This window comes from Elephantulus edwardii, unplaced genomic scaffold, assembly GCF_000299155.1.
Source record: "Elephantulus edwardii isolate Elephantulus edwardi_28Jun2011 unplaced genomic scaffold, EleEdw1.0 scaffold00030, whole genome shotgun sequence".
NCBI lineage: Eukaryota > Metazoa > Chordata > Mammalia > Macroscelidea > Macroscelididae > Elephantulus > Elephantulus edwardii.
The window spans coordinates 21,453,145-21,475,824 of NW_006399780.1; the positions used below are offsets into that span (position 1 = coordinate 21,453,145).

Here is a 22,680-nt window from a genome sequence, read left to right on the forward strand (position 1 = left end):
TTATATTTCAAGCAGGAGTAACATCCACTTTCTAAACAACATGTCTCCGAAAACTATGAATTTTGATTAATGTCAATAGTTATAGAAAGGCTTCAGACCTTTTGTTCACAGGGTCTCTATGAGTCGAGCTCAACTTAAAAGCAATCAACAACAACATATTTAAAGAAGACAAAGATTCTCATCACTGAGCCAATTAATTGGAAGCACCATGATGGATGGAGAAGTAATTGAGGTTGTTAACAGCTTGCTCAGCTCCACAATCAACACATTTGGCACCAGCAGTCAGAAAATAAAAATGTGAATTGAATTATATAAATCTGTTGTCAGAGACCTTTCCAGATTACAGAGAAGCAACGATGTCAATCTAGAGGCGAAGGTGTGCATGATCCAGACTTTGGTCTTTTCAACTACTCACTCTGCCTCAGAGAGCTGGATAATGACTAAGGCAGATAGAAGAAAAATTGATGCCTTTGAGTTGCGGTAATGGAGGACAGTCTTGAACATGGACCACCAAGAAAACAAATAAGTCTGTCTAGGAGAGGGTGAAACCAAGTTTCTTCTTAGAATCTAGGATTTTAAAGTTCCATCTCACATACTTTAGAAATGTGGCCAGGAGGGACCAATTCTTGAAGAAGAACATCATGTTTGGAAGGGTAGAGGGACAGCGCAGAAGAGGAAGACCCAGGAAGAGATGGATTGATATAGTAACTAGGGTATTGGGAATAGGTGTATTGATGTCAAGGGAGACTGGTTCAGGATAGGGCAGGCTTTAGAGCTATTGTACATAAGGTCGCTATGAGTTTCAGGTGACTTGATGGCACTTAACAGCAATAAAAACATTTTACTTTTTAATGATAATTACTGTACTAGAATATACATCCAATTTTTAAAATATTTTATCTGTCGATTGTTTACACATTTTGTAGGTTAAGAAGTTTAATATAAAATAATTTTCTTAATGTTATTCACAATTTGTTACAACACAAAGTTGAATGCCTTTGCAATGTAAATAAAATACAGCAAAGTATCCTTTTGGTATTCCCTGCTTTTAGCAAACATGTTTAAATCAGAAAAATATCTCTCATTACATGTTCTTTTCTGAATATACCTTGAATTTCTGGCATTTCCCTAAGCACTCCTTTGTCAGATCTTAAATTATATTCTGCAAAATATCATTTGCATTTGATACAAATAATATTATTTAATAGTTTCTACATTTTATTGGATTTTTTTTAATGGGTAAAAATAAGGTTATCGTCTATTCTGATAACTCTCCTTTCAATTATTTGGTGTAGACCAGTGAGTACCTTCAACATTGCATCCACTTGTTGAAATAAATCATCTGTCATATCCTTAATTCCTGATATCAGTAAAAAGATGTGCTGTACTGGGAAATCTGCTGTCTAGGATTTCTCTTTCTAAAAAAAAGATATCCGTTTAAAGATTAAGGTCTACCTGGTATATACCATATTATTTCTAAATGCTTTCTATTAATCTGAAAGTATCAATGAATAAAGAATGCAGAAGAAGAAACAAGGCCTTTGAATTGTGATATTGGAGACAAGTACTGAACATCCATTGACTGCCAAAATTAACAAGCAATCTGTCAGCGTACTCTTTAGCGGTAAAGATAGTGAGACACCAACTATCTGATATACTTTGGATATGTTGTTAAGAGGGGGTCAGTCCTTGGAAAAAGACATCATGATAGGAAAGGTGAGAGGTCAGAGAAATAGCAAGAGTCTCCACAAAATGAATTTACACAGTGACTGTAACTGAACTTCAGCATGGCAGAAGTCATGAGAATGGTAAAAGACAGGACAAGGTTTAGATCTATTATTTATAGGGTTCTACTTGATGGTACCTTACAATAGCAAGAACAACAACTCTGAAGCCTTGCTTTCTGCTAGTGCCTTTGCTACAGCTTGGATTTCTTTTGTCAGTACCATCAGTTCTTCATTATACACTGTCATGAAATTGTTGAGCTCATCTATCAATTTGTCGTACTGTGGTGGTTCGTGTGTTGCTTTGAAGTTGGAAGTTATGCCATCAGTATATCATTTGACATAGAGAGCCTCCATCATGGGACATTTTCAGAAAAGCTTGTCAACTAAGACAAATTATGAAAAAGGGCCTTAAAATCTACTTGTGAAAAATGAAATTATTAGTGAAAATCTTATGAATAGCAGCAGAACATAGTGTAAAACAGATAGAGAAAATAAACCTTTTGTGCTGGAGGATAATGAATATAACTGGGGAGGAGTTGTCTCATAAAACTAGCATTAATTTTAATTATATGCATGGTGTAAAAGTTTTTACTTTTGAAGTGGCATGATTAAAAATTAGGAGGAATAGATGCATTTGTCCTTTATAACCAGAACATGTTATATATAAAACATAAATCTGAAAAGATAAATTGGTAGTTAAAAAAATTAAATGGAACAAAAATATTAATCATTTGTTACTGTGCGCTGAAATAGATGAGTGTTGACTTTTGTGAATAATACACATATCTGGTATGCTAAGAAAAAAATTAGAGTAATGACAAGACGTTTATTATCCACAGAACATTTTAAGATCTTTCTTGATGACATAGCCCTCAGTGATAGCATAAAACCCATATGCCCAAAAGAAAGAACAGTTCATGCTTCAGATATACCTAATTTTGTAAATTCTTCAAGCCAACAATAAAATTCAAACAATAGAAAGTAAAAATTGTAAAGTCTGTATGGGATCAAACATACAATTAAGACATAATTTGTAATGACTGAAAAAGAAAAATAGAAATAAAGGAGAAGGATTAGTTGCTGGGGAATATGGTTTTATGATAGAAACAATATTTACAATTTCATGATAGGATTTGCAAGAGCAATGATGTATTCATTGCAAATACATTTTATAGATAATATGAATGGCAAATGTACAAGTGTACTTCTGGTGGCATAGTCTACAGCATGTTGTCATGCTAAAAAAAATCTGCATATTTCCAGGAGTTTGAGTCCATCAACTTTTTTGAGGGCCAAAGACAGGAAGATAATATTTTTTAGCTTCAGAAACAGAATGGAATATTGCTAAGAATTGGAGAATGAGTCCTTAAGGGCAGGTATCGTGTATGTGGACCTCAGTGGTATTAAATTTACCTCAGCTGTGGAAAAAGGACATGGGGAAGATTATAATATTAGTAAAAATAAGTCCAGGTACTGAAGGTGAGACAATTGCTTCTATGGAAATTGAAATTGACATGAAAGGAAATTTAAATAATCCCATAAAACCCCAAGTAGACCTTGATTTATGATACATTGGAATTTAGAAACCATCTCAATCATGGATTGGCAAAAGGTCATATGAGTTTTGGAATTATCTATAGGGCCTAATAAATGGAGAGGTTGCCTATAGGTCTAGTGGTAAGAATCTTTGTTTTCTTGGCATTGAGATGCAGTCCACACTAAAAGCTGAATTCCTTGACCTTCTGCAACAAGTGCTTCAATTTCTCCTCACTTTCAGCAAGCAAGGTTGTATCAGGTGCATAACACAGTTATTGAGGAGTTTCCCTCCAATCCTGATGCCACACTCTGACAGGCAACATCATGATGGATGGAATGGATATTGAAACTATCAACAGCTTAATCTTGCTTGGATCCATAATTAACACCCTTGATACCAGCAGTAAGGAAATAAAGAGATACATTGTACTGGCAAAATCTACAGTTAAGGACCTTTCCAAATTATTGAGGAGAAGTGATGTCAGTTTGAGAAATAAAGTGTATCTGATTCAGGCCATGGTCTTTCCAATCAATTGTATCCATCTGAGAGCTGGACAATGAATAAGGATGACAGAAGAAGACTTGATGCCTTTGAGCTGTGGTGTTGGAGAAGAGTACTGAATACCCCATAGACATCCAAAAGAACAAACAGATGTGTCTTGGAAAGGGTGCAGTCACAGAACTCTTTGGAGGCAAGAACCATGAGGCTTCACCTCACATACTTTGGCCATGTTGCTAGGAGGGCCAATTCCTTGAAGAGGGACATGATACTGGGCAGGGTAGAGGTTCAGCAAAGGAGAGAAAGACCCTCAACCATGTGGATTGACACAGTGACTGCTGCAATGGGCTCTTGTGTGTCAGGAGGTAGTATATGATAAAGAAGGAAAGACATTGGGGAAATACATCCATGCTGCACTGAAGGCATTGGTAGAAAATAAGACTCCATAATTTGATGGAAATCCAATCAAGTAATTTCGACAAAGTGATGCAGTGCTGAAAATAGTACTAGTTGATGCAAAGTAATTTGGAATTTTGCTACTCAAGTGATAAACTGTAAGAGATCAATGTTTGTGCTCAATCTAAAGATGGGCCAGAGAGGGGTGATAAGACAGAATTCAGAAACTAATGAGCAATATAATTAATATCAAGAAGCTCTGGTGACCTGGTGGCAATAAGGTTCACTGCAATTCCAAAAGCATGTAGTTTGAGGCCACCAGCTGCTCCACAGAAGAAAGATGGGCAATCTCCTGTGTTATCAGCTGTTTCTGAAACCCAATGGAAGGTCAGCTATTGGTCGGTTCCAACTCCACAGTATACAACAACGATATAATTAATATCACATACATGTTAAATTTTTCTGAAGATAACTGGAAAAGGTTATTGCATTGCACATATAGGTAATGTTGTCGTTATGTGCCATCAAGTCGCTTGCAACTCATAGCGACCCTGTGTGCAATAGCCCTAAACTCTGCTCTGTCCTGTGTCAATCACACTCTCTCTGACACTCCCATCCCTATTACCCCAGTCATTGAATCAATCCACCTCATAGATGGCCTTCTCTTCCTGTGCTGTTCCACCACCCTACCAAGCATGATGTCCCTCTCCAAAGACTGGTCCCTCCTTACAACATGTCCAAAGCATGTTAGACGAAGCCTCAGGATCCTTGCCTCCAAGGAGCTGCCCGGTTTGACCCTTTCCAGGATGAATCTGTTTTCCTAGGAGTCCATGGTACCCTCAATACTCTTCTCCAGCAACACAGCTCAAAGGCATCAATTCTCCTTCTATCCTCCCTAGTCATTGTCTGACCCTCTGATGCATAACAAGGGATAGCAAAGACCATGGCCTGTATCAGACACACCTTAGTCTCCAGAGAGACACCATTGCTCTTCAGTACTTTGGAGAGTTCCCTAACAGCAGGCTTCCCCATGGCAATATGTATTTTAATAACCAGAATTAAAATGAGAATTAGAATAGGTCTTGGAAAAATAGATGCCATTGCTTATTTCAGATGGATCGTCACCAAAATCAGAGACTATCTAAAAAATATTTGCTGTGTTTTGTTCACTCTGCAAGAGCATTTGACTCTGTAGTTTATGAAAAACTAGTAGCAACTAAGAATAATGGTAATTCTATAAAACTTGTTTGAGGTCATGCAGAAACTGGACATAGACCAATGATTGTACATGTAGTCATTTAAATGGAACAGGAGTGTAGTGTGTATTTGAAAACCAAGAAAAGTGTATGTTATAGTTGCCTACCTACAACATATTATGATTAAATATTCTGAAAGGTAGTTTATAAGAAGAAGGAAGCAGATTCAAGATTGGAGGAAGATTTATTAGAACTTGTGATTTTCAAATGACTGAAAAACTTGGAAAACTTGGAAAAATTATTGATGAGTAAAATAAATACAGCTTTAGTACAGATTATATTTCAATATATAAAAAGTACAACTGGAGCAATAGATAATACTGTGATAAACAGAAAAGACTGAAGTTGTTAATAATTTAATCTTATTTGTATTCACAGTCAATACGCCTGAAAATAAGAGTCAAGAAATCAAACAATGTATTAAACAATGCACCTCTATAATACATTATAAAATGCCTTCCGTTTTACTAATATGTGCTTCATAAATACATCATTATCCATTACAACTTACTGTTTTGATATTATCAACTGTATATTTAATTGTGCTAATATGAAACCTATACTTGGACCAAGAGGCAGTAGTCAGAACAGAGCAGGGTAACACTGCATGGTTCAAAATAGGGAAGGGTGTACGCCAGGGATGCATCCTGTCTCCATACCTTTCCAAAATGTATGCAGAGCAGATTATCCGAGAGGCTGGGCTCTATGAGGAGAATTGTGGCATCAGGATTGGTGGAAGATCTATCAACAATCTCCGTTATGTAAATGACAACCCTGCTCGCTGAAACTGAGGAGGACCTCATGCACTTGCTGCGAAGGGTCAAGGACTGCAGCCTTCAGTATGGACTAAGGCTCAACGTCAAGAAGACAAAGATTCTCGCCACTGGACCAATTGGCAGCGTCAGGATGGATGATGAAGAGATTGAGAGTGTTCACAGCTTCACTTTGCTCGGCTCCACAGTTAACACTCTTGGTACCAGCAGTCAGGAAATAAAAAAGCGTATCGCGATGGGAAAGTCTGCCGTTAGGGACCTCTCAAACGTACTCAGGAGCAACAGTGTCTCTCTGGAGACTAAGGTGCGCCTGATACAGGTCATGGTATTTGAAATCGCTTGTTATGCATCAGAGAGTTGGACAATGACTAGGGAGGACAGAAGGAGAGTGGATGCTTTTGAGCTGTGGTGCTGGAGAAGGGTACTGAATGTACCCTGGACTGCCAGGAAAACAAACAGATCTATCTTGGAGAGGATTAAACCAAGCTGCTTCTTGGAGGCAAGGATTCTGGGGCTTCGTCTGACATACTTTGGACATGTTGCCAGGAGGGACGGGTCCTTGGAGAGGGACATCATGCTTGGGAGGGTGGAGGGACAGCCCAGGAGGGGAAGACCCTCTATGAGATGGATTGATTCGGTGACTGGGGTAATCGGGATGGGTGTGTCAGAGGCAGTGCAATTGGCACAAGATAGAGCAGGGTTTAGAGCTGTTGTGCATAGGGTCGCTATGAGTCGGAAACGACTCGATGGCACATAACAACAACAACAACATGTCAGAAAAAAAAAAAAGATAAATTCATTTAAAATCATATAGAAAGGAAGCCAAAAAGGAAAGAAAGCACAAACCATTACATAGAAAGAACCTTGACAAAATTTAACTCAACCTGGAGGTCAAGGTTATTGAACATTAACATTGATACACTATTTTAATAGTGTATCAAGATAAAAGTGATGTTTCTCACTATTTGAAATTTCTATAGAACATTCAAACTCAGAATAATGATGATGAAGACATTAGCTCAATTCCAATTCAGGATTATTCTACAAAACAGCTAACCAATAGTCATCAAAATTGTAAGTTGGTATGTGCTGTAGAGTGGAGTAGGATTCATACACTTGATGAACAATGAATCTGAACCTTACCTTGTCTTGCATATTCTCTATCACCTCTGATATACTTGAGCCCATGGTTGCCTCAACCATGCATATCCATCTTTTTCAGGACTTTCCTCTCATACATTGAATCCTCCAACTTTCCATTCATGATGCTCTTTTCCAGGAATCTAGAAACATGTCAAAAGTATGCGAGATGAAGATTCATCACCCTTGCCTCCAAGGAGCACTCTGGGTGCACTTTTTCCAAGACATATTTGTTCTTTTGGCATTCTGTAGGCTATTGAGTACTTTTATCCAACACCACAACTCAAGGCTTTGATTCTTCTTCTTCTCTCATTCTTATTTACTTTCCCTTTTTTTGGATGCATAAAAGTAATTGCAAAGACCATGGTTTGGATTAGATGTAATTTAGTCTTTATACTGACATCCTTGCTTCTTGCAGTTTGAAGATATCCTTGACAGGAGATTTTGCTAATTGTTTAGTTAAATCAAAGCAATGCAAGTTTGAGACACTCACCAGAATCAAGAGCAGTCTGATGTGACTCACTCACATAGTCATAGCTCAATGTAATGTATTGATGTATCTTGCATTGGGAGTTGAAGGAAAAGAGATAAAACTAGGTAAAAGGACATTGTGGAAATCTGAATAAAGAATCAAATTTATCTTGCAATATCAATATATTGGTTTATTAATTTAAAATTCATTACCTTAATACATTATTGTTGTGCACTCTCAAGTTGAAACTGAGTCATAACTGACCCACCTATATGTTTTCAGGAGCAATTAATTGCATGATTGATTGTCCATCTTTCTCCCTCAGAGTAGCTGGCAGATTAGAACTTCACACCTTGGGTTGGCAGCACAATTCCTCACCACTAGGCCACCAGAACTCCCTTATCTTAATGTAGGATATAATTAAAAGGGAAAACTGGATCCAGAGAATAGGTCCTAAAAGAATTTTTAATCTATCAATTAATAATGCATCAGGAGTGTTTGTATTTGGTAAGAGCATTAACACTAAATAAACATATAGGAAATGCATATTATATAAATTTTAAATACAGGCACAAAAATTCTAAATATGAATTTATCAAATTGAATAAAATATTTAATTATAGCACACCTGGGGAGCACCTGAATTGTTTGTTGCAGAAGGTCAGCAATTGCAGTCTCCAGTATGGTCAATAAGCTCAACATCAAGGGAAAAAAGTTTCTCACAATTGGGCTAGTTGGAAGCACCTTGGATAGATAAAGATTGAGATTGTTAACAATATCCACTTGCTTGTCTCCATAATCAACCTTTTTTAAAAAAGTTATTTTCTTTTTATTTGCTTACAAAGTTTTGATACATTGTATTTCACACTATCCTTCATTCACTTTGTATTTTATAAAATCATTACCATTCACTATATTTTATAAGATTGATCACTACTCTGGGCACCAGCAGTCAGGAAATGAAAACATGAATTGCATTAGGGAAATCTGCTGTAAGGGACCTCTCCACAGTGCAGAAGGATGTCAGTCTAGAGACTAAGGTACCCCTGATCAATTGCTTATTATTTATTAAAAAGTTGGACAATGACCAAGGATAATAGGGGGGAGAAATGATGCCTTTGAGTTATAGTGCAGAAGAAGACTATTCATCATATCATACCATGAACTGCAAAAACCCAAACAGGTCTGTCCTAGAGAGGGTGAAACCAAGCTGCTCCATGGAGGTAACGATTCTGAAACTCTGTTTGATATATTTTGGGCATGTTCCCAGGAGGGACTAGTCTCTGGAGAAGGACATCATTCTTGGAAGGGTGGAGGGACAGAGTATGAGCGGAAGACCTTGTAGGAGATGGGCTGACAGAGCCACTCTCAGAGTAATGGAGGTAGGTGTCTTGGAGTTAATGATATTGGCTCAGGAAAGGGCAGGATTCAGAACTATTGTGCACAGGGTTACTATGAGTTACAGGTGACTGGATAACACATAACAACATCATAACCAAGTGGTTCTTTGCTTAATGCATTGTTGTCTTAACACTATTAAATAAATTTATGAACTTTATTGCATTAAAAAACTAGGAAAAATATCCCTTTAAATAAAATCATGTAAAATTTCAGTAGCATTTGGTGTTACCAACTCTAAGCAAACTAAGAATAAAAGGTGACTTTTTTTATCTTGAGGTCATTCAGGAAAGATTTATGATTAAAATCATGGTTCCTCTGAAAAAACAGAACACTTTCCTTTAAGATCAGGAAAAATTACATTTCTCTTTATCCTTTTCATTCCTAATCAACTGTCTATAGACAGTTCTAGAATGTATAACAAGTCAAAGAATTAATTTATATGTACACTATATAATCACAATTTAGAAAACATAATGGAATCAACAGTAGTATAACAAGAACTAGTAAATGAACTTACTAAGTATGCTGAGTCACTACCAAAATTATTCAGATTTCTACTAACTACTGAAGAAAGAAGAATCAATACCTTCAACTGGGGTGTGTCAATGAGTCTTGAATACACTATAGAATAACGAAAGAATAATCTTTCTTTGAGGAAGTGTAACCAAGGATTTCCTTTGAGGTAAAGATGGTAAAACGTTGTCTCACATGTTGTCAGGAGGGGCCAGTTCTTGGAAAAAGACATTCTACTGGGATAAACAGATGGTCCGTGAAAGAGAGGAAGAGCCTCTATGAGATGAAGTGACACAGTGACTGTGACAATGGGCTGGAGGATGACAAGGTCCTTAGGATGGAGCAGGATAGCTTAAGATTCCCATTTATTGTTCAAATAAGTCATCTCAAGGCTTCTAACAACAACTCTGAAGAAAGATGACAAAGTAAAGTTAGTTGTGTGTTGTTTTGGTTTTTTCTAAAATATAAAATTTGTTATAATTAGGGATAAACTTGACAAAACATGTACAAGACCTATACTCTGAAACTATATAATAAAGCTGGGAAAGATTAACGAGACAAAAGTAATGGAGCAACACAAAAGGTTCATGGCTCACAACATTCTTATTTTTCAGACATTTAATCCCCTGAAATTGTCCCTTAGTCTCTTCTTAATCCAGCTTGAATTACTGGTAATTCTTAGCTGATGTACAGCTCCAACCATATTAGAACAATCTTCAGTAATATTTTACTTGTCTGTGAGATTATGATTCTTATTTTATAATATCACATTATGTTGGATCATACTTTTATTGGAATAGATTTTTATATACATTTCTGCAATTCTGTGAGTCAATAATGGTCTTTTGAAATTTTTGACCACAAATTTTAGGACACCAGAGTGAAATAATTAGAGAAGTTGGACTCTATTAAGAAGAATGTGGAAACTGGATTGGAAAAAGACTCACCAACAACCTGTTTTGTTCAAATGGTAAAGCTTTGCTAGCTGAAAATGAGGAGGTCTTGAAACGCTTACTATAGAAGATCAATGACTGTGGTGTTCAATATGGATTGTATCTCAAAATCCAGAAGACAGAAACTGTCACTAATGGACTGATAGATGGAGAAAAGATTGAAATTACATATGATTTCCTCTTACTTGAATACACAATCAACCCCCTTGATACCAGCAGTCGGGAGATTGCATTGGGAAAGTCTGCTGTAAAGGATCTTTTTCCAAAGTACTGAGAAACAATAGTATTTGAAGACAAAGGTGCCCTTGTTTCAGGCCATAGTCTTTTTAAACACTTCTAATTAATCTTAGAACTAGACAATGAAAAGGGATGAATCCATGCTTTTGACCTGTGATGTCAAAGAAGAATACTGAATATCCCATGCACTGTCAAAAGAACAAACAAATATGTCTTGGGGAAAGTGCAGCCAGAATATTCCTTGAAGGCAAAGATAACAAAGTTTCATGTAATACTTTGGGCATGTTGCTTGTTGTTGTCATGTGCTGTCTAGTTTCCTGTAACTCATAGTGACCCTACGCACAATAGCTTAAAATCCTGCTTTATCCAGAGACAATCTCATTATCTCTGATACACCTGCCACCATTATCCCAATTGTCAATACATCTCCTCCAGAGTCTTCCTCTCCTGTGCTGTCCCTTCATCCTTCTAAGCATGATGTCCTTCTTCAAGGACTGGTCCTTCCTCGCAATATGCCCTAAGTATGTGAGATGGAGCTTCAAAATCTTTTGTCTCCAAGAAACAACTTGGCTTTACCTTCTTCAAGACAAAACTGTTTGTTCTCTCTGTAGCCCCTGGAATGTATAATACTCTTCTCCAGCACCACAACTCAAGGGCATCAGTTATTTTTCTATCATTCTTAGTCATTGTCCAACTCTCTGATTTATAGCACGACACTGTGAAGATCACAGCCTGGATCAGGTACACCTTAATCTCTAGACTGATATTGTTGCTCTTCAACACTCTGGAGCCATCCCTCAAAGCAGATTTTCCTGATGCAATTTGTCTCTTGAATTCTTAACTACTAGTGCCAAGATGTTGATTGTGGACTAAACAATCTGAATAACTATCTCAATCTCTTCTCCCTTTATCAAGGTGCTGCCAATTAGCAGTGAGAATCTTTGTTTTCTTGATGTTGAGCTTCAATTCACATTGAAGGCTATAGTCCTTGACCTTCTGCAGCAAGCACTTCAGGTCCTCCTCAGTTTCAGGAAGCAAGGTTGTGTCATCTGCATAATGTAGGTTGTTCATGACTCTTCCTTCAAGTCTGATGTCACATTCCTCCTCATAAAGTCCAGACTCCTGAACAACATTTTGAGCATGTAGATTGAAAAAAAATATCAAGATAGAATACATTTCTAATGTACAGTTCTCTGATTTTGAACTATGTTGTATTTCCTTGCTCTGTCCTAGCAGCTGCTTCTTGGTCTAAGTTTCACATAAGAACAATTAAGTGTTCTGGGATTCCCATCCTTCTCAAGGTTAGCCACAATTTGTGATCCGCACAATAAAATGCCTTTGCATAGGCAAGGAAACATTGATAGACATTCTTCTAGTTCTCTCTGCTTTCAGCTAAGATCCATTTAACATTGGCTATAATGTCCCTAGTGCTATGGCCTTTTTAAAACCCCACTTGCACATCTGGCAGTTCTCTGTCAATGTACTGTTCTGTCATTTTTGGATAATCTTCTCTAGGATTTTGTTTCTGTGATATTGTTGATATTGTATGATAATTTCCACACTCTGTTGGATCACCTTATTTTTTTGAATGGGGATAAATATGGATCTCTTCCAGTCAATTGGTAAGGTGGTAATTGTCCTCTAGATTTCTTAGCACAACCTAGTGAGAGCAGGTCTAGAGCTGCATCTTTTTAAAAATATGTCAGTTGGTCCATTAATTCCTGAGCCTTGTTTTGTGCCAGTCTCTTCGGAGGAGTTGAACTTTCTCCTTCATCTTGCATAAAAGAAGCATAATTTAGGCTATCTTTTAAAAAATATTTTTTTATTATTATTCATACAGTCATGCACAATTCCTCCCTTCCTCACTTCCCCTTGTAAGACCATTAGCTGTCATACACATGGTTTCTTATTAAACATTCCTTTCAGAATGTCCTTCCTTTCTAGAGCTCCCTTTTTAACTTTGCATTACTATCGTTAGATATTTAATTAATGTTCCAGTGAACTGGAACAAATTAATAGCTGATCCTTCAGTGAGTTTTCAGAGGTAATAAAATTCATTGAAAACATTCACCATGTTTCTTCTGTGGAGCAGCTGATCCATTTAAACCACATCCATGATTCCTTACCACTCAGCTACCAGAGTTCCCTTGCATGACTGTAGAAGGTCTAAAGTTTGCTTACAAATGCATGGCAGTAAGCAGATATGCTTCATGTTCAAAGTCCTTTGGCCTTTCTGAATTTTCTTATTTTATGTTTTATGTTTGAGATTTTGTATTTTGAGTCATGACAAAATGGTACTTTTGAGGATATTTGTTTAGTCACCTTTTGAAGCTTGCTCTCTGAGATGATGCATGTAAACTTTCGATTTTTATATGGTCACATACATTCTTTTATAAAATACCACTCATATATTTCAAATAATTAAATTATCCTATTTAGATCATGTGTCACATGTCTAATATACCACTACAATTTTTCCATACCTCAAATACATCCTTCATTCTCTCACCATCTTATACTTGGATACTCAGAATAGTATGTTGTTGTTAGGTGCCGTCGAGTTGATTATGACTCATAAAGACATTATGAATAACAAATCTTGCCCTTTTCTGCACCATCTTTATGATTTCTCAACTGCTTGAATTCATTGCTGTAATTACTTTATATCAGTCTATCTCATTACAGGTTTCCCTGTTCTTCCTTTGACCTTCCACCCTTCCCAACATGATTCTTTTACTGAGGACTGGCTGCTTCTGAAAATATGCTCAGTGCATATGAGATGAAGTTTTACTATCATTGTTTCTAAGGGGTACTATGGTTGGATTTCTTACCAGATAGATTATTTTGTTATATTACAATATACTACGTTAAAATTCCCACTATAAGTAAGTCTCTTTGATGTATTCAAATCTGCCTCAGGACCCTTAAATTATAATTTATATTTTATTGTACTGAAGAAAAATATTCACATAGTGAAAACTGACCCAAAAGATTTTCTCATGTTATCCCATGTATTTACTGATGCTTTTGCTGAATATTTTCTAGATTTAAACACAAAATGACACAAAACTAACAAACAACAAAAAACCCCACTGTAACTTGGGTCACTTTTAAAAACTTTTTTCTTTTAATTTAGACAATTAGTACTTTGTGAATACCAGTCCCTAGGGTAATTTTGTTTCTATCCTCTTTTGTTTGGTAATTTCAGCAGATTCCCTTGCCTCATTATTGAGGATAAAAATAAAACCATACCTTTGTAGAATCGTTGTCTATAGTAATTTCTGTACCTAAGGATAGGTTTTTATAGATTTTGATCTTTACTATAATACTTAAAATAAAGTTTATTGTAAACAGTAAAACATTAAACCAAACTTGAAAGAATAGGCTTTTCAGGTAATTTTTCAGTACCTGAAGCCTGAGATATATAATGATTATGAACTTGTGAAAATACAAAAACATTTAAACACATGATTTACACATTTAATGATTTACTTTAATTCTTTTGAAAATATAATTGGTATTTCACATTTACTTTAATAATCAATTACATATACTTAACATTATAATAGTACTTAAAGAGGGTAGACATCCTATCATGTGCTACAAAAAATATAAATCCAATATATACTCTGTTTAAGGTAAGTCAACTTGTAATTTTAATTTATCTATTTGTTACCCAGAAATTTTATAAAATAACCTTTGGAAGTATGAATCAGGGAATTAAATTTGTCTTATATTGTTTTATTTGATCTTTTTTTTTCTTTATAGAGAAGTAGACATTCTGTGTAATTTTTCCACAAAAATATATAAAAATTAATATAATTGACTTTTAGTATACAAATGAGCATGTGATTTTTTTAGCTCTAAGAGCAAGGTCATGCATAGGATGCACAAAGAAAGAAAATTTTTACTTTTAAGAAATTACATTCCAAATCTTCCTTCAGGTCTGACCCATGTGCCTGGAAGAAGACTATTGACTGATTTCTAAAAACTTTAAAACCTTACATGGACAAATATTAGTTATAGAGATAATAATGGCAGGTCTACATGTTTAGAATAAATGCCTGTAATTACCTTATAAAACCTGTATTTACAGCAGTACATTAACTTCACTTGATCAAAATCTTAAAAACTCATAGGGTTTTCTACTTAAAATAAAAATGTTAATAACCAGTTCAAGGTTAAAAACAATTAATTGCTTAGCAAAACTGGAAGATTATGATTAATACAAAACAATGTCTTTATAAATATATATAATCCCTTATGCCATAAATAGACCAAACAATGTAGATTTATAGTTTTATTAAAGTTATTAATAAATATATCAAAGAGAAATAAAAAAAGAATATTTTAATGCTTGAATGACTAGTGGAAAATAATCATGTATATTTCAAAGACTAGGAATTAACTAGATTTTAAAAAAAAATCTGAGTGAATAAAAGAATATTCTTAAATGCTTAGAAGACTAGATGAATATATTTGGTCAATTTCACTAAGAACAAAAAAAAGGTAGTTAGCATTTGATTACTTTTTTCTTTTTTATTGCATCTATTAAAAAAGAATATTTTTTTAAAGAATATTGTTAAAGTGCAAAAAATAATTAACAAAAAGAAATGTTATTTAACAGCTATGTAGTGTGATTACAGCACTAATTGATAACAGGTACTGAACTGTTCACTTAAAATAATTTTACATGCGTAATAATGTGACTTTCATAGTCATAAAGAATATACTACGAAACTTATAAAAGAAATGAAGTTAAAAAGGAAGGAGAAATATTATTTTAGTTTTCTATCCATTTGCTTGTTTTCCTGACCTAAATACGTCTGAGGTGCCAATAATTGTTTCGAACTGCTGCTATATGGCTTGCTTACCGCTATAAACACACACTGCTGTTTTTTATATTCTATTTACTATCATTTTGCCTTGAATTTTGGTTAAGTAGTCAACTCCTTATCATCTCTCTGGAACTTTCTCAGTCTCTTTTTCTCTCTCCAGATAGATAAATATATGGTTCTAAGTATCTTGTTTTAGGTATAATTAATTTTTGATAGCTTATTTTAAAAGAACAAAAATAATATTTCAGACTATATTATAAACTCACTTTTCAAACTATTCAGAAAAATAATAAAGTCTTGAAAAGGGATTCTTCAGAGAACTTTATTGGTGTCAGAATAGGGAAAGGAAAGCTAACAAGCAAGCAATGGCAAAACCTTTGGAAATGACTCTGGAAACTGTGAACTTTGATAAATGTCTTTAGTTGTAGAGGAGCATCAGGCCTTTTGTTCACAGGGTCACTATGAGTTGTGCTCGACTTGAAGGCAGTCAGAAACAACAAACACACACGCAAATAATGGAATTTGATGAGGAATAGGCACAATGAGAAATTAAATAAAAGTAACTATATTAAAAATATGAAAAAAGTACATATTTGTTGAATTGTAAAGATAAAGTTTAAACTGTTTTTGTTGTTGATTGTCATCAAGTCAAGCACGACTCATAGTGACCCTATGAACAAGACATCTGAAGCCTTTCTATAACATGTCCAGAGACATGTTGTTTAGGAAGTGGAAAGTTTAAACTAAATAATCCAAAAAATCAGCTCTGTTGCCAATTTTGCAGCAATTCAAAGTGACCTATTGTTGTTGTTATGTGCCTTCAAGTCAAAGCCAACTCAGAGCTGACTCTGCAGAAGGGATGTCAGAGGAGGAGATGGCCCGTTCTTCTTCTATGGAGCAGCTAGTTGGATTTGAACTGCACACGTTTGAGATTGCAGCATAGCTCCTCACCACTAGACCATCAGAAATTTCCCAAGAATCCAAATCTTTAGAAAAGTAGACTACCAGATTTTTATCCCATAGAATAGCTGGTGAGTTCAAACTGTAGATCTTCCTGTTAGCAGTCAACCTCTTTAATTCCTGTACCAAATTGTCTCGTTGAAGTATTGTTAAACTCCTGTTTAATAATATTTATTAGAATTTAAACAAGGGGGGAAAAACCCTAATTCTAACAAAGATGACTGGAAAATGGGAAGACAGATTCATTTTAATTAACTTGAATAAGCTGATATGTAAAAATATTGGCTTATAGGTAAATTTCAAATATGATTTCTTCTATGAATAATTGGGGGAAAATTCACACTGCTTTTCTTATTTAGGATATTGCCCCTTTAATTTCCTCTAGATTTGGTAGGACAAAGGAGAAATGAAGAACCAGTCAAAGGAAATAGAGTTCATTCTCCTTGGACTGACAGATGATCCTCTGCTGCAAATTGTGATCTTCCTCTTTCTCTTCCTCAACTACATTCTGAGCATGATGGGGAACTTAGTCATCATCCTTCTCACTCTGCTAGATCCCCGCCTCAAGACTCCCATGTATTTCTTCCTCCGGAATTTCTCCTTTTTAGAAGTTTCATTCACAACAGTCTGCATTCCGAGATTCTTAACTACCATTCTGACTGGAGATAAAACAATTTCCTATAATGGTTGTGCAACTCAACTATTCTTTTTTTTTTTGTTAGGTATTACAGAATTTTACCTTCTGGCTGCCATGTCTTATGACCGCTATGTTGCCATCTGCAAACCTCTGCATTACCCCATTATTATGAACACTCGGGTGTGTTACCAGCTTGTACTCAGCTCTTGGGTAACTGGATTCCTGATCATCTTTCCTCCTTTGGTTTTGGGACTACAACTGGATTTCTGTGCTTCTAAAACTATCGACCACTTCCTATGTGACACTTCTCCTATCCTTCAGCTTTCATGCACAGATACTAAGTTAATAGAATTGATGGCTTTTGTCTTAGCTGTACTGACGCTTGTGGTCACATTGTTGTTAGTGGTCCTGTCCTATACATTCATCATCAAAACAATTCTAAAATTTCCTTCTGCTCAACAACGATCAAAGGCCTTTTCTACCTGTTCCTCACATATGGTGGTCGTCTCAATTACTTATGGGAGTTGCATCTTTATGTACATGAAACCATCAGCAAAAGAAAGAGTGGCCTTAACTAAAGGTGTAGCAGTGCTCAATACTTCTGTGGCCCCATTATTAAATCCCTTCATTTACACTCTACGGAATCAGCAGGTAAAAGAAGCCCTCAAGGATATGCTCCAAAAAGTTTGTCATTTTCTAAATGAGAAGAAAATGTTATGTAAGTAATGTGATTGTATGAGATAATACAATGCAATTTCTAGGTATATAATTTAAGATTCACAACATCTCTCATCTCAATAAATTTGTTGTATTTTATTTTTCACCATTTTTTTCAGTCTTCTGTGTTCTTATTCTCCTATAATCTAATAGTAAACTGGATTCTTAAATACAAAATATTAAATTCCATCTTTGCCTTGGAATATGTCTTATCATAAATGAGAGTTATAAGGATTGAATATTTGGTAAAAGTTACTTGGCAAACCACTAATTTTATGTCTATATATATTTATCATGAAATGTCTCATAAGTAGATATCATTATAAAATTTAAGGATTTGATAATTGCTATGTAATGCAATTGGAGAAAGGCAAACTGTTTATTTTAAATGATCATCATATACTTCCCAATGTAACTATCACTAATGCTGAATTTTGAAAGATAACTTAGAAAAGAATAAAATTTAAGGATGCTGTAATGAGAGGTATGCTAAATGCAAAGAAATAAAAAGTGGTTTTGCTTAGAAATGATTCACATGGATTGTTATAGAATTATTAAGAATAGTATAGTGTATTTGTAAGTATTAACTGTTACTGGTGGGGTGGAAATAATTGAGCTGCAGTATTTGGTTCTAATTGTTCAAATTGCTCATATAAGAGCAAGGTGAATGACATATTTTGTGCATAATTTATTACAAACTGGCTTTGGGGATCTTTTAATAGATTTGAAAGAATTCATAAGTGAAAATTTATATTCATTCTACTTTTATCATTTTAAATAAATTTTCTTTTTATTATGATACATACAAATCATTATATGAACATATCAACATAATAATGTCAAATCAAGGTGGTGGTGGTGGTGTTGATTGCCTTAGAGTGGAGCACGGCTCATAGTGACCCTATGTACAAAAGGCTTGAAGGCTCTCTACAACCATTAACATTTATCAATGTTCATAGAATTTCCAGAGGCATGTTATTTAAAAGTGCATATCACTCCTGCTTCCAAACCTGTGTTTAGTAGGTTATTGGTTGAATCGCCTGCGATGCATAGTGACCCTATGTACAGTAGCTCTGAACCCTTCCCTGTCCTGAGACAGTCTCACTGATTCTGACACACCAACCCCCATTGCCCTAGTCACTGTATTAATCTATCTCAACTGGGGTCTTCCTCTCCTGTGCTATCTGTCCACCCTTCTGGACATTATGTCCTTCTTCAAGGACCAATTTCTCCTGGCTACATGCTCATAGTAAATGAGGTGGAGTTTCATAATCCTAGCCTCAAAGGAAAGGCTTGGTTTCACCCTCTCCAAGACAGAGATTTTGCTTTCTTGGAAGTCTGTGGTATGTTCAAGGCTCTTCTCCAATACCATAACTTGAAGGCATTGATTCTTCTTCTGTTATCCTTAGTCATTGTCCAGCTCTCTGAAGCATGACAAGTAATTGAGAAGACCACGGCCTGGATTAGGTGCACTTTTGTATCTAGACTAACATCTTTGCTCTTTAGTACTCTGGAGAAGTCCATGACAGCAGATTTTCCCAATGTAATTAATCTTTTGATTTCCTGACTGCTGGTGTTAAGAAAGTTGTTTGTGGATCTGAGCAAGCTATAATTGTGAAAAACCCCAATCTCTTCTCCATCTATTATGGTGCTGCCAATTGGCCCAGTGGTGAGAATCTTTGTCTTCTTGATGTTGAGCTTCAATCCATATTGAAAACTACAGTCCTTAACATTTTGTAGCAAGTGCTTCAGGTCTTCAGTTTCAGCAAGAAAGATTGTGTCATCTGCATATCTCCAATCTTGATACCACACTCCTCCTCATAAAGCTCTTGGAAATCAAGGTATTTAAATAATAACATAAACTTGTAGAACAATGAAGTGAAGAAAACATTTACATTATTTTTATTAGTTCTCGTAAAAAAAGCAAAGGCCTGGTAAGGATGGCCATAGCTGAACTTTACCAACTCCATAAAGGTTTATGGTTCCTGTTAACAAAGTCAACAATACAAAATCAATTTCCATGAGGTCAAACATGTCCCCACGCTCCCAGTTTCTTCCTTCTCATTCCAGTGTCAATCTTATTGTTCTAATGGATCAAAATCCATTGCAATAGTTCCCAGATCACACAGAGCCATTTTAGGAAAGTAAAAAAAAAAACAAACCAAAAAACCTACACCTTCAGGTTAGTAGCAGAATGATACAATTTTGAAACCAAAAGTCAGGAAATAAAAAGACAAATTGCATTAGGAAAATCTGCTGTCGGGAACCTTTCCAGAGTGCTCAAGAATAACGATGTCTAAATACTAAGGTGTGCCTGATCCAGGCCATAGTCTTTGCAAGTACTTTTTACCCATCAGAAGGCCAGACAATGACCAAGGATAATAGAGGAATCAATAACTTTGAGTTGTAGTGCTGAAGAAGAGTACTGAAAATTCCATGGACTTTAAAGAGAACAAACTGTTTCTTTTTTTCTGGAGAGGGTGAAAGTAAGTGGCTCTTAGAAGTGAGGATTTTGAAGTTCTGTCTCACATACTTCAGCCATGTTGCCAGCAAGGACCAGTCCTTAGAGAAGAACATCATGCTAGGAAGAGTGGAGGGCCAGTGTAGGAGAGAAAAACACTGAATAAGATGAATTGACATCATAACTGGGGTAATGAGGGTAGTTGTGTCAGAGATAGTGAGATTAGCTCAGACTAGAGCAGGGTTAAGAGCTATTGTGCTTAGGGCTACTGTGAGTCATGCACATAACAACAACAACAGCAGCAGATTGTAATCACTCAGTCAGGACAGCTTCCAAAATGCACTCACAGCCTTGAGCCTTCTGATTTTAGGCCAATGTTATAAACACTCAGTCCTGCATGTTATGCCCATTATGCCTCACCCCTCTATCCCTTACATGGTCTAACAGATTTGGGAAAGGGCTTTGAGCTCTGGTTCCAAGGGTTGGTAGTCCCAAGGTCCACTCTATTTATTGTTAGTCAAGTCTCTGGTTCTTTGCCTCAGTTGATATGGCTGCTGCTCCCATAGGTCCTGGATTGGCTGGACCAAGAATTTCTGGTCGCAAAGGACATATTCCATTCTTTGCTTATTTGCTGGTGGACAGATTCTCAAATTCTGTTACTGTATCTGCTCAATTCAGTGGCGAGACTTACCAGTTCTCTTGTGGGTATGATATCACATAATTTATAAATAGTAATATGTACAAATTCTAGAAGAGGCAAAGTTAAAATTAGAGTAACTAGATAGATAGATAGATAGATAGATAGATAGATAGATAGATAGATATAGATAGACAGACATAGATTCCTGAGACTATGAGAAGAAATGACTAGAAGATACAAAGAAAATCATGTTAAGGGTTTATTGTCCAAAATAGCTTTCCTAACCACTGACATACTTTTTCAATATATATGCAGAACACATCATTCAAGAGGCTGGGCTTTATGAGGTGGAATATGACATCAGGATTAGAGGATGACTCATCAACAACCTATATTATGCAGATAACACAACTTTGATTGCTGAAACTGAGTAGGACCTGAAGTGCTGCAGAAGGTTAAGGACTGTGGTCTTCAACATGGATAGAAGGTCAACATCAAGAAAACAAAGATTCTCACCACTGGGCCAATTGGCAGCACCATAATAGATGGAGAAGAGATTGAGTTTGTTAACTGTTACAGCTTGCTCGGCTCTTCATCAATACTCTTGACACCAGCAGGCAAGAAATCAAAAGGCAAATTGCATTAGGTAAATCTGCTGTCAGGGACCTTTCCAGAGTACTGAGAAGCAACGATGTGAGTCTAGAGACGAAGGTGGGTCTGATCCAGTCCATGATCTTCACAGTTACTTGCTATGCATCAGAGAGTTGGACAATGACTAAGGGGGATAGAAGAAGAATTGATGCCTTCGATTTGTGGTGATGTAGAAGAGTCTTGAACGTACCATGTAATGCCAAGAAAACGAATGGGTCTGTCTTGGAGAGGGTAAAACCAATTTTCTCCTTGGATGTATGGATTTTGAAGCACTGTCTCACATACTTTGTGAGTGTGACCAGGAGGAACCAATCCTTGGAGAAGGTCATCATGCTCAGAAGGGTGGAAGAACAGCACAGGAAAGAAAGACACCAGATGAAATTGATTGATACAGTAACTAGGGCAATGGGAGTAGGAGTTTTGGGGTCAGTGAGACTGGCTCAGCACAGGGTAGGCTTTAGAGCTATAGTATATGGAGTAACTATGAGTTTTGGGTGACTTTGGCACATAACAACAATTACACACACACACACACACACACACACACACACACACACACACACACACACACACACATATTGTGTACCATAGAATCTTAGCGGGTTTTCACAGATAGATAATTGCACAAGAGGAGATTGCCAATCTTTCTTCTCCAGAGGAGCAGCTGGGGATTGGAACTGTTTATCTTCCCAATTGCAGCACAGCTTCTTGCTACTAAGTAACTTCTACATCTGATTTCTCTTAATCAGCACAGTATTTCTTATGTTTATACATTCTAATATATGTAATCATAGTCTATTCCTTCAGATTTATGTAATTTAGCAGAATCACTGGAGCTTTTAACCATTGTTAGATTTTCCCTTCCCTACAAGA

At 36.0% G+C, this 22,680-nt stretch overlaps 1 protein-coding gene across 1 annotated transcript; it reads left to right on the forward strand.

Moving 5' to 3' along the window:
• The first annotated feature begins 17,107 nt into the window (after positions 1 to 17,107).
• On the forward strand, positions 17,108 to 18,064 carry LOC102860732 (olfactory receptor 6C6-like). The gene has a single exon (XM_006884001.1). It carries the CDS (start codon positions 17,108 to 17,110, stop codon positions 18,062 to 18,064), a length of 957 nt encoding a protein of 318 aa, XP_006884063.1.
• Positions 18,065 to 22,680: the final 4,616 nt, after the last annotated feature.